Source organism: Lethenteron reissneri, chromosome 39, assembly GCF_015708825.2.
Source record: "Lethenteron reissneri isolate LAM-NWPU_2019-01 chromosome 39, ASM1570882v1, whole genome shotgun sequence".
Taxonomy (NCBI): domain Eukaryota; kingdom Metazoa; phylum Chordata; class Hyperoartia; order Petromyzontiformes; family Petromyzontidae; genus Lethenteron; species Lethenteron reissneri.
Genome location: NC_083817.1, coordinates 606,596 through 619,479, shown reverse-complemented (window position 1 = coordinate 619,479; position 12,884 = coordinate 606,596). Strand labels below are relative to the sequence as shown.

The window sequence follows — 12,884 nt, the reverse complement described above, 5'->3', positions numbered from 1 at the left end:
AAACTATTTCAAATGGCAATGGTCCCCATTGTAAGGGTTACGCCAACATCCCAAACAGATATTGCGACATGTTTAGTAGGCTCGTACCAATTCCCTTCTCTCAAAATAAGGATACAAATTTGCTTTGACAACGCCTGTAAAGGCCTCAGCAACTCGCATCCCAACTAAACCATCCCAATGCCCTACTGCAGTCTATCCAAGGTGACCCCCAGTGGCAGCTATCTCCATGTGGCATGTGGTGTATGCGGCACGGGCCTGCGAATAAGTGTTCGTCTGGCAGTCTGTGGTGATTCTTCGTTTGTATGGAAAATTAAGAGTATCTATGAGAGACTCTGTTGTAAACGATTTAGCTAAATCAATTTTTTCGTCGGAAAGTTGGTGGATTGCAGACGCACCCACCCACCACCTTCACGTGTAGATTGTGGGCAGTGTAAACTTATGTGGTCCGTGGTTTAGAGTTCGTAGCTGCAGTCGCAGGTTCCGCTCCGCTTCTGCGCATCTCACCAAGCGCCATCGGAGTGTATGCGTCGCTAGAACCACGTGCGACTCACCGAGTTGGTCGTGTGCAGCTGGTGGAAGTTCCTGCCATTCTGGGCCACGATGTTTGCTGCAGCGTCAGCACGCAGCACACACACGCACGCAAGTCGAGCACCCCGAGCACAAACTCCGTGCCCAGCTCTCTCAATGTTAACGGCTTTGAAATTGTTGCAGAGGACATTCATTAAACCACTTTTGCCTTTTAAAAGTAGTTTATTCTTTACAAACATCGCTAGGTACTGGACAACTCAAAGAGGAATTCATGCATTGAAATGAGGTCAGCTCAAGGTCAGACGGAGGACCCTGGGAGCCAAGTCCTGCAACTGGACAGAGGAGTAACTCTGGCGATGGAGCTTGTGATGCACCAGAGCAACCTTGCTCCTGCTCAGGCCGAATTCTTCCCGGCCGGTTTGTGTTTGGCACAAACTGCAATCAACCGAGCTAGGATGTAAAGAATGCAATGTTCTATGCGTTTTAAAATGGTCAGGGCACCAGGTCTAATTAAATACTTTCACAAAGATAATATCTTATGATCATAGCATAATACAGTGCAATTTAGAGTGTCATTTCATTTACCATACAATGTCTCATCGTAATGTCTCACATCGTAGACGTAACTTTGATGTGCTTGTAAACGAACATTATTCATACACCGCTGTACTCATTTAAAACATCCAATGGGTTCCAATGTGACGACAATGAGACCGAGGTTTCAATGTTACCATCTGGAGCGTTATCAAATATCCTGCGTTGATGTCAGACGAAGTACAAAATAATAATCGATACACATCTTGCCTATCGACATCCGGGGAGTTCAGCAGCATTGGTTCAAGCAAACCTGACTGCTGGCAAGACACCGATTGTCAAAACTAGCTCATAGTCAGCTTGTAGTGTTTGTAACCAAATGTTTATTGAATTACACTCCCAGAATGCCATGCCATGTGGCTGACGGAATGCGTAAAACAAGTTTTGTTTGTTTGTTTATATGACGGTGTATTGATCGTCTGCTGTGTCTTTGGAGTGTCATCACTGGCAGAGAGAAGAGAAGCCCACTCCAAACCCCTCAAACCCCTCACCCCCCCCCCCCACCTGTCCTGTCACCATATCTACACCACCACTTTTAATAACACCCCACTCATTATCTCAACCACTACCATATTATGTACAATTATTGTTTTTTTTGCCATCTACTGTTGACTAAATTAACTTCCAAACAATACCGGAACAGACCTCGGTACACAAATCAACTCCGACGCCCAAACTCCGACGCCACTCCCCGGACCGTCTGGGCCCAACGCGGCACGTGACCGCCCGGCGTGGAGGGCAATGGAATCGGCTGGAAACGCGACGCGTGGGAGCAGCAGCCTCACTTGAACAGGGGATCTGCAGGAAGTGCACGTGAGCCTTGAGCAGGAGAAGTTGACTGTCGACGGGAAAGCTGCCAACTGCATTCGACTGCAGGAGCTTAAGCTCCCAGAGCTGTAAAGCAACGTCACGCGCCAGGTGAACAACACACGTGACTGCATCCGTGGCGTGTCTGCACGGGAGGAGACAAACGCACACGGGGCGTTCAGAGGCGACGCCGCTATCTCGTACGAGAGCGCCGAGGGAGCTTTGCTGGAGTCCAGAGTGTAGATCAGAGATCCGAAACGATGTCGTGCAGCACAAAGTGTCAAGTTTAACTCGAGCACGGAGACTTTCATAACCAATGTGAGGATTCATTATTGATTTGTGGATCAGATTGCTTTCATGGCATTATAATTTATGCAAACCCACGAACCTTTAAGTATGACAAAGATGGCATCACACCCAACCCACTGAAGGCCCAAGGCTGGAGGAGATGTCATAATTGTGGCGGGCGCCTGACGATGCTGGTTTTGACTCCCGGCAAAAACGTCGCGACCCGCCTGTCCACCGTGAGGATCGCGTCACACCGGTGGTCGTGGTGCTGCTGAAGCCGTAATAGCGTGGCACGTGTGGCCCCGTGGCACCCTCATTAATTGGGTGTGTCAGGTGGAGGAGGGTATGACACATTTTACTTTAGCGATTTGACCCTAAAAATAAATTATGAAGTGTAAAGTTTGTTTCAGCACAGTTTGTCAACTGTACAGAAGTACAGTATAGCGAAAGTCCGATGTTTATCTCGATGTATCCAAGACGAGCTTCGTCTTGGCTACGCTGACACTGCCACACAGCCGCCGAGCACAGCGCTGCGACAGGAAACCAGCAGCACGCTGGGGACGCGCTCAGAGGAGCAGGAGACGCGCCTCGGGCTCCTTCAAGATCTTTCCTCTCAAGGATTCTCTCCTCATCCGCGACAGAGAGAGGAGCTTCACTCGGCTTGCGGCAGCAGAACGGAGCGCGGTCCGTCTGCAGCCCGTGGTCTGGCACACCTCCGACTCCGCAGTGTCTCAGTCGGTGATTTTAAGATCAGACTAAAGGCATTCATTTTCTCTTTTGGTTAACTTTGTTTCATTTTGTCTTTGACATCTGCGTTTTCCTCTTGGCTTTGTGATGAATATGGCGTGCGTGATGAATCTTGATGTGGGCTGGGCATGCTGCGAGGTGTGCGCGACCCTTTATAAGACAAAGACCGATCTCCCGTATAGCCTGCATCAGACTGTTGGGACGACTACTCACGCACCATTATCCAAAGTACTCGCATCACGATATTGTGGCAATGGGAGCAATTCGACTTACCTTTTTTAGATCTCTCAAGACAGTCTTTTCGACTCCTTCTTCCAAAAAAAACTCAATGGAGTTTTCAATCACATCCTCAATTATGGTCCTGTACAACCTCACCTGGATTCACCACAACACATTCAGCACGTTCATAGGCACAGAGTTAAATATCGGCTTCAACGAGGGTCGCCAACTGTTCCACTGAAGACCAAACCCAGACGCATTCCTCGGCAAGTCGAGGCCAGGGGTCGGGCTCCAGAGCCGCATGCGGCTCTCTAAAGTCACGTAGGTAAAAATAAAATAAATGAAAACAACTAAATTCTCTAAGAACCGCTTCGTGACGGTCATTTATTCAGGACCGTCTCGTATTCACGTGACGTGCATTGCGGCTCTTGAAATTAAGAGTTGTTTTACGGAATTTGAAAAAAATATATACATATTGCTATTTGGGTTGCCCACCCCTGATCAAGGTCTATCGAATAAAGTCCCAGCAGAATCCAACCAGCAGATCGCGGCAAATATCAATGCCTGCCGCCTGACCACGGATCTCCCTTGTAAGATAGCCGGGAGGCTGGCGAAACGGGATCATCCGTGTAATGAATAAAATATTAACGAAACGACCACAGATGCCAATTCCCAGACAGATGGCCCAGGGCGCGGTTTAAAGCCCCTTTTCTGGTGGGACATTTGGCGCCGATTGGCCGCCGCAGCTGTGGGCTCGGGAAGGTCGCAGCGGGAAGTCGCCATGGCAGCCGTTACGATTCCAGAGTTAAACCTCGAAATGAGGCACCGTTCAATGCATCGGCAGCACCGTAATGATGGTGATGAAAACAACTTTCACAGTTACCGTTGCAATTTAGCCACCTGTCAATAGGCGTCTCTAGCAAACCAATCACCACCAAAGCCGCTCGACCACCCACCGTGACGATAGGGATGGATGCTTTTACAAAACCTGCATTTAAAGAAAAATCACAGAACCTAAAATATCAGTATAAAATCACAGCAAAATAGTTGTATGTTTTAGAAACCCAGCTATAATTTCCACGAATTGTTTTTGAAAGTAGACAATAGCCCACGGTCTCTACATGGCTCGCCATGAAGATAAACTGAACCCCGCGCTTCGTTTCCCTGGCCATCCATCATCAGGAGTAAAGTCGACAACAACACCAAGGTGGAGCATGGTTCTAATCATCTGGAGCACACGGAGTGATATTACGTTTTCGGTGCAAAAATAGAGCAGAATCCAAGAAGTGGTGTTCGTGTTGGCCCGCCCTGCCCCCTCTGGGAGGAGAAGATGAGCCCCGTGCAGCGCGCAGCCCCCATCTGCCCGGGGATTTCAGGCCGAGTCTGAACTCGTGAATACGCAACACGCATTGTGAATGAGCTCAGCTGTAGCGAAACAACAAACTCTGCACGATCCGTGTTACACGAGCTCCCAGCGAGTGTGAAACCTGAGCGGAATGGGTAACGATGCCACCTGCTTGCCGCTGCCGTGCGCGTTCTGTTCGAGCTCTCGCCCTCACAGACGTTGTGTGGACGTTACCGTCCCGGCTCTCAGAGCCCCGAGCAGACGCGCCTCGCTGCTCGCGCGCAGGGCTCGCGGAGAGCCGCCGGACAGAGCGGGGGGGGGGGGGGGGACTGACCACGGGGTGGAACCGGACGGAGTCGTCCGCCATGCCGAGTGCTGTCCGCGTGCGGTGCGCTGTGGCTGACGCTCACGCAGCCAGGGAGGAAGGAGGCGGGTCCAGGTGTGATGGAGGAGGAGGGATGCAATGATATGGCGATGCTACGATATGTCTATCGATATAAAGTCCACGACAATCTCTTGGTCCGGTTATATGTTTTTAATGCTTTGTAATTATCATGGATTGAGTATATTTTGTCTTCATATTTTACGTCCGAAACATCCAAAATGAACAGACTCACAATCACATCTCTCGATAATAAACAGCTGCTACCCATGTGCTGTGCTGCATGCGATTCCGAGTGATTGGCGTGATGGTGATTACATGAAGTCATCACTTTCGCAGTTAGTTCATTTTATTTCATTATTTTGTGTAACTGAATGCACGTGCGTGCGTTACATGGCGTGTGTATATGCCCAGGTGTAATATTCACTGCATAATTATAAGATTTACAATTTGGGTGTATGTGATATCACGTGTTTCCTGTGTGTGTCAAGTGTACATGTGTGAGAGTGGTGGCGCAGTGGTTAGCGCATTTTTCTACGAACCCTTAAATGAGTACCTGGTGAGATGTGTAAAACATCGCCACTGGGGAGACAAAGGCGGCCGGGCGTTGTGTTTGCCACCCACCCCTTCGTGTGCCGTGCCGGGCTCCATAGGTGCTCGCTAACAGCACTTGCCCCAAAAGTCTGGGGATCTTTGTGTAAACGTCTCATTACGTGTTTGCTAAGCATTTGTGAATGGATACTCCGGACACTGAGACACGAGATTCTCCATCCCAAGGGGTAATCCACGTGGCATATTGTTCACTCAACACGAGCCTGCCAGACGACGGCGAGTCATTGCAACTTTGTATTCAGCACCGCTCATAGCCCAGATGCTGTCAGTTACAACAAACGTCATGAGATCATGAGATGGAATCTAACAACTCTGACACGCCGTGCAATTCGCGCAATTACTCGTTGCGCAGATTTTAGTGGATGAAAAGGTGGTCACGCTTCCGATACGTCTGGCCATCGTGGACGAGTCGGCCAGACATCCTCTCCGTGGTTCGCTCGTGAAAGCTCCCCCCGTGGAGGAGGCGTGGCTGATGGAATGAGTTGTCCCCATCGCCACTCCGCGCCTGTGCTGCTGCAGGCCACGTGCCGCGACTCGCACCGCAGCAGCAGCAGCAGTGGTCCCGCACGTGGTGGCACTCATTAGTCGTTGTCCGCATCAACACAAATCACTCATCGCATCTATTCGGTAGGCTTCCAATCGGCGTATGGAAGCACGAGATCGCGCATTGTGATTTCCGACTACCCCGCACGCAGCAATCGCTCGCTGTCGATGATTAGTGACCACGTGAGCCTCGTGGCAAATTAAGCACAGCGCACGAATCACTAATCGCCTTGTACGCGATGGGTTTCAGAAACAGGTTAATCGGCCGCGTGCGTGCGATGGGGTAAAGTGTGGGTACTCCCAGCTCTTCTTCCAATGCGTCTGACCGGCATGGATGAGTAGGCCACAGACACTCTGGCAGGGCTGTGAAGAGCAAGCTGCTCCTCGTGCAGGCCCTTCCGCCAGCAAGTGCAGGGACGCGCCTTGACCTGCACAGAGATTTGATTGCAGCAACTCCTCGTGGTGCCAGTGGGGATTCAACATACAACTCAACACGCTCGTCAGCACCGCGTGGCCTTGAAATGACAATCACATAACAGGCGACGTTTCTGGCAACGGCCCTTTGACACAGCACATGGATGACGTTGGTCAGTGGGATTCATCTTCTTGGTTCTTTCGGTAAAGTCACGTAGAAGGGGAAAAATACAAATAAAACATAATAAAATACAATTCTCACGACGTTTCGGCCACAACGCAAGCAGCCGTCCTCAGGTGAAGAACAGGGCTGTCGGAAAGACAGCGTCCGAAACGTCGTGAGAATTTTTTTTATTATGTTTAATGTAATTATTTTATTATTACCCGTCTATGTGACTTTACCGAAAGAACCAAGAATATGAATCGTGGACGTTGTTGCACTGCCCTCTGCCGTGCAGGTCATCGCCCTGCAGCGCCCGTGGCGCCCCCAGCACCCGAAGTCCACGTGCGCTGGTGGCCCATCTCGCCAACACGGAAGGGGAGCGCCATGAGCACGGCCACGTCATGCCGCTCGCGCAGCGCCCAGCCGCGTGCGCCGCTCGGGCGCAGCGGCTCCGAGCCAGCGGCGCTGCGGCTCGGAGCCGCTGCGGCGGCGCCTCTCTGCACGCAGCGCTGCGGTGGCCGCTCTCAAGCTGCTTGCTGTGGCGACGATCGCGATGTCCATCTCCTTCCCATCTCACTCGTGTGCATGTCTGCATCATTGTCTCTCGATGACCTCACATCTCACTAGTCGCGATCTCTGCGTGGCGCATAGAGGGCGACGGACTCGCAACTGGAAGGTTGTGAGTTCCAATCCTGGTACGACTGGTGGTTAACTCAGCCCATCATCAATACGAGGTGGTAAAAAATTTACCCGTAAAAACAAAGTTTTTCACTATAAATCCTTTATATGCGTGGCGGCTAGAGTCCTCTCGTCCTCTGGCTTGAGATGGCTGCCACCTATGGGTCAGATGATTGTCTGCCACCATTAAGCAATTGGTAAATAAATATTTTTAAAAAAAATCCCTAAACAGTGTAAAATTTTGGAAAAAAATGTTCACGAAAATTAATTGTCACGCACAACGAGTCTGTGTGGAAAATGTCAGCTCGATTGGATCACGGGAAGTGTGTTATAAAACGACCGAAAGATTTGCACGGTCGTAAGCAAGCAAGCAAGCACGCAAGCACGCACGCAATCAAGCAAGCGAACTTAATATAAAAGATAAAAAAGGGTACCACGTTGGGGGGCGTGTAATAATGAATACAACGATCACACGTTTAGTTTTAGACTTATACACTGTGATCAGCGGCTGTGAGAAAGCAAATATGTTATTTAAACAGTTTCTGAGCACAGCTCAACACGTTAAGCGGACAGCGACAAGCAGCACTGTTAAAGTTGCAACGGACAAGAGACGATGGGGGGGGGGGACTCCACAGTGAAGCAGTGCGAGAGAAGAAGCAGAAAAGCAGAGAACGAAGCGTTGTGAGCTGCAGTGTGGTGAGTGGGTGGGTGAGTAGGTGGGTGAGTGAGTGGGTGAGTGGGTGTATGGGTGAGTGGGTGAGTGAGTTAGTGGGTGGATGAGTGAGTGGGTGTGTGAGTGGGTGAGTAAGTGGATGAAATTGTGCTGTTGTGAGCTGCAGTGTGGTGAGTGGGTGGGTGAGTGAGTGAGTGAGTGTGTGAGTGGGTGGGTGAGTAAGTGGGTGGATGAGTGAGTGGGTGGGTGAGTGGATGAGATTGTGCTGTTGTGAGCTGCAGTGTGATGGTGGTGGTGGTGAGGCACAGCGTGGAGCCTCTTTGAACTCCTTCGCAAGGCAGACGAGGAGCTCTCGCGCCTGGGCTCCAACGGGGACAGGGAATCGACAGCACGGGCGACTGGTGGAGGTCATCCCAGACGGGGCGGGCAGCCGCTGACGATGAGCGACCTCCCATTGGCCGAGTGGATGCCCAGAGAGCACAGACCATGAGGGTACAATTCGTAAGTCCAGGCGGCAGCGGCAGCAGCATTGTATCCACCAAGATTAGACTCGGTGGTGATTGCAATGGCAGTCGTCGTGTTCTGTCTGTGTCTATTTGCGATGTAAACAAAGCCATAGAGTCCATGTAGCAACACGTGTCTTTATTGACTGGGTTAGTGCGCGGTTAATACGGAGAGACGGGACGTGAAGCGCTGACTTGGTCCGAGTCGCAGCTGGATGCAAGCACGGGGGCTGCCACCTGTCCCGCTCTGACCCGGACGCTCTGGGATTGGGCATCTGTGGACCTGGTAGCGGTCTCGGCGCAACTCTCTTCCAGGAGACCGCTCGGCGTTGACAGACCCAGGCTGGCCGAGGAATCTGTTCGGGTTTGGTCGACAGTGGAAACGCAGCCGCCCGGATGAGCAGGCCCATTGGGAGCAAGGCCAGCTGTGCTTATATCCGAAGTATTTGCTTATTTTCGAAGTTGTCTTAACTTCCCTCCACGAGTGTCCTGTAAGCATGCGTTGCTGATGTTGTAACTGTGGCTTCTGCAACGTGTGCTTGTATCCAGCTTCCACTGTGTCAGAGCCACGAGAATAACAACAGGAGAGCTGCTCCAAGCGAACCGCAGCGACTTGCAGAATCGCCACGATTGTTACAATTAATCGATTATTGTTGAGTAAGCACGCGATTAGATGCGAGTATGGTGAGCACTGAGAGTCAACATCCATCCACCAATGGATGGATGCACGGAGTGGGGGGGGGGGGGATCTCGCGAGACGCGTTCCGGGGACACGCGAACACCTGCGTGGTGCCTTGTGGTGAAAGGCAGCCGTGAGCCACAGTCGTGAAGAGCCACGGCTGTGAGTCACAGTCGTGAGCCACAGTTGTCAGCCACAATTGTGAAGAGCCACAGTCGTGAAGAGCCACGGCTGTGAGTCTCAGTCGTGAGCCACAGCTGTGAGCCACAGCCGTGAGTCACAGTCGTGAGCCACAGTCGTGAGCCACAGCTGTGAGCCACAGCCGTGAGTCTCAGTCGTGAGTCACGGTTGCGAAGCGTCATCGAGAGCGCTCTCACTGACGCTTAATCTTGTGCTGCTGAGAAACGCTCGCAGCGCAAATGAACGATGACGACGCAGACGCGCGGCCTTCTCCTCTGTGGGACGTTGGACTCCAGCTGATGTCGAGGCCTGCAACCATTTACCCCGTTCACCACCACAACCACCACCACAACCACCACCACGACCACCACAACCACCACCACAACCACCACCACCACCACGACCACCACCACAACAGCGACTCCGCGGATTGTCTCCAGGCCACTTTCAGCAGCAAGCCATGCTGGGGAAGTGAGAAGGGGTCACGTGGGTGGTCAGTGCACGGGTCATTGACTTTGTTAATTCACTGCTATTCCTGCATTGCTCGCCTGCAGGATGGCGCGTCAGTAACTCGCGCCACGGCTCTCAGGAGGCGCTATCTCTCTCTCTCTCTCCAGGGCAGCTGTTTGTGAAGCCATCATTTCATGTCAACGATCGGTTGGTACATGGGCTTGACGATGATGTGGAGGTGGAGGGCGTTATCCACGAGGTACTCTGAGGAGCGCTTCACGATGTCTGCATCCTTTAAGAAGTTCCCCATCTCATCTGTGCTCTGATAGAAATTCGAAATCTGCCTCACGATCATCCGGCCCTGCCTCTTGCTCCCGATCAGAACCGTCTTTTGGTACTTGACGCCCGCTCCTCCGATGGTTGGCGAGGCGGGGATGATGTGAAGCCTGGGGCTGAGGTCTGCGTGCCCTCCGCTGCTCTGAGAGCCCCGGTACCCCTGCTGCTGCTGCTGCTGATGCTGCTGCTGCTGCATCACGCCCTGCTCGAGCTTCAGCTTCCTTGGTGAAAACACGACGTTCCACGAAATCTTCTTGCCGTAGTCAAAGTTGCTGGGGCTGGTTTGCGTCTGGAAAACGATGCTGCGATCGTCCCGAGCGGGGTTCTGAATGGCCCACAGGGTGCCCCAGGACGGCGAGAGATAGTTGCGTGGAATGAACATGGCCTTCTTCACATCGAAATATTTGGCAAACTGAACGGGAGATACGGAGTGGAATTGAAACGACTGGTCGAGCAGGTGATTGATGGAATATTCGTACTTCTTCAAAACCGGAGACTCTGTCTTCAGCTGCAGGATTTGCAGCGGGGTCATCATCGGGAAGCGAATGGACTTGAGGAGGGCTTCGGCAGTGGAGCTGTTTGGCTGGTTTCTCTCGATCCACTGCGCCACGGCACTGAAGAGGGACAGTTCATTGTCGAGCACCAGATCCGATCGCTGAAGCAAGCCGTGAAGGTGTTCGCCAGACATCGCAGCCCACTCCGGGGAGCTGACGACTGAGGACAGGTTCCAAGCGATGAACTGGTTGAACTTTGCCACGAGGCTCTGATCTCCGACCTTCCCCGCGAACTCGTACCAGGCCACAACAGGACTCTGACACAGGTTCTCCGTCATGAACTTTGACAAGCCGAGTCGCAGAGAATCCACTTTGAACTCTAATGCCAACATGCACAGAGGGATCACTTGCTCAACGTTGACTACAATTTTCCCAGTGTATAAATACCTGCAACAACACAAACAAGCAAATCGATATTGACACGTGTATTTAGCTAGAGTAGCATTTAAAGATGAGTAATATTCATTCAACGTAAAAGTGGAACGTGTAAACTGCTTGAATGTGATTTATGTGAATTATCAACCAAGAGGTGTCTCTGTTGAAATGATCAGGGGGAAGCATTCATCGACTGGCGACTCGCCTTGCCGAGCCGTGAGCAACGCGTGTTGCGCTGCCCCACAGCAAGACACCTGAATCTGGCTCGGGGGGGGGGGGGGCAAGCAGGGCCAGGAGCCTGCGCCACCGACGCGTACCGTAGGAAGGCGCTGAACACGCTGGCGCAGTCGGGGCTGAGCGTGAGGTGCAGGAGGCCGCCGCTGCTGCTGCCATTGGCGAGGAGCGCGGAGAATGCGCGGCTGCGCATCGCGAGCAGCACGCGGTGCGCGGGGTAGCGGCGTGGAGGCGCGCCGCCCCCCGCGGTTAGCACCCGCAGCTCCGTGTCGCTCGAGTTCGCGTCCTCCACCAGCAGCGAGAGCTCCTCCAGCAGCTGCGGCGCCTGGTTGATCGCCCCTTGCGTCGGTAGGGGCGGCGACACCAGCACGCGCCCTTCGGTGTTATTCACGATACAGGCAACGCCGTTTAACCAGCCTCACTTGAGTCTCACGACTCGCTTGTCAGGAGGGTCCTGCGTTGGGACATTTTGGCAAACACCGTGACGAGTGCGAAAGCAGCGACCTCTCATCCACAGTGGATAAGAGGTCGTTCGCGTCGACCAACATCTCGTGACGAAGAGCCATCGTCACGTTCCCCGCTGTAGACCTCACCCGGACATATTCCTCAGGCAGCCTCGGTCTATCAGCGCGGCGCGCTGTTCATAAAGTCCAACACAACACCGGTACCAGATCTCGGTACAAACCAATTCCTGCCACTCAAACACAGTTTTTCGCCGATGTCGCCATGTGTAATCCCAATCGAGTCATCTCGTATGGCGGAATGTAACATTTCAACAAACAATTGGGTATTTAGCTCCAGTTTATCAATCACCCCTAACTTCACACAATTAATTACCCATCCACCAGCAAGACGCAACACAGCCATGCTGGACGGCACGTCCAGTGGTTACCTGCGCTGGCGAGGTCGAGCACGCCACTCGTGCACACAGAGAGCAGCAGCAGCAGCAGCAGAGGCGCGAGGCCCCGTGGCGGCCGTGCGAGCATCATCATCGCGGCTCCTCCTGGTGCGCCCTCTGAAGCTGCTGCGGCTCCGTCTCCCTCGCGGACGTCTGCACCGCACGCCACTTCAGCGCCCACAAAGGCCCCTTGAGCCACACACAGCAGCGGGCGGTGAATGGGCGTATAATGAGGACCCGTTGGAAATGTGCGGAAGTCCGAACCCGAATTCGCTATGGGGATATCATGAACAAAGGTTTCTTTCAAGAATGCGAATCGGTTGAGCACCTCTGAATCCGTGAGCACATTTCGCAGGGAGTTGTTGCTTCACCAGGACGGCGCCGTTGTTTGGTTCGTGACCAGAGGAACCTCCGAGGACTTCTGTGAGCCACCCCGCCACATCTCGAGTTGTGTTGACCCTCGCTGTTGCCATCACAACTGCTGCTCATTATATTGAGGTGGATAATTTATGCAAATCACATCGACAGAAATCAAACGCTTGGCTCGTGGAACAACCACGTGCTTCTGAGAGCATCGGCTGCGTAACAAACGCAGCTGCCGCGTTACACAACCACTCCATACACAACCACACCGCACACACAGCCACACCACACACAACCACACCGCACACACAGCCACACC

The 12,884-nt window shown here is 52.6% G+C and overlaps 1 protein-coding gene and 1 long non-coding RNA gene across 3 annotated transcripts; both read right to left on the bottom strand.

Moving 5' to 3' along the window:
- Window positions 1-574: 574 nt before the first annotated feature.
- On the bottom strand, window positions 575-3,366 carry LOC133351964 (uncharacterized). Its single transcript, XR_009756239.1, has 3 exons — window positions 3,238-3,366; window positions 1,908-2,016; window positions 575-607 (listed from the first exon to the last, which is right to left on the bottom strand). It is a non-coding gene; the product is annotated as an uncharacterized LOC133351964 (long non-coding RNA).
- A 5,260-nt stretch (window positions 3,367-8,626) lies between these two features.
- On the bottom strand, window positions 8,627-12,683 carry BTBD17 (BTB domain containing 17). 2 transcript variants are annotated; one of them, XM_061567734.1, is made up of 4 exons: window positions 12,531-12,683; window positions 12,197-12,391; window positions 11,388-11,643; window positions 8,627-11,082 (listed from the first exon to the last, which is right to left on the bottom strand). In XM_061567734.1, the coding sequence occupies exons 1-4, from the start codon at window positions 12,673-12,675 to the stop codon at window positions 9,993-9,995; spliced, it is 1,686 nt and encodes a 561-aa protein (XP_061423718.1). In that variant the 5' UTR covers window positions 12,676-12,683; the 3' UTR covers window positions 8,627-9,992. The 2 variants fall into 2 exon arrangements, with proteins under 2 accessions (XP_061423718.1, XP_061423719.1); XM_061567735.1 differs by having other exon boundaries at window positions 12,574-12,631.
- Window positions 12,684-12,884: the final 201 nt, after the last annotated feature.

Bases quoted from the DNA above. Each gene is read 5' to 3' on its own strand.
- BTBD17 (XM_061567734.1), bottom strand. From the start codon at position 12,675: ATGGCAACAGCGAGGGTCAACACAACTCGAGATGTGGCGGGGTGGCTC. The intron at 11,644-12,196 runs GTAACCACTGGA...TACCGACGCAAG, and splicing joins GCTCGACCTCGCCAGCGCAG to GGGCGATCAACCAGGCGCCG. The intron at 11,083-11,387 runs GTACGCGTCGGT...GTGTTGTTGCAG, and splicing joins GTGTTCAGCGCCTTCCTACG to GTATTTATACACTGGGAAAA.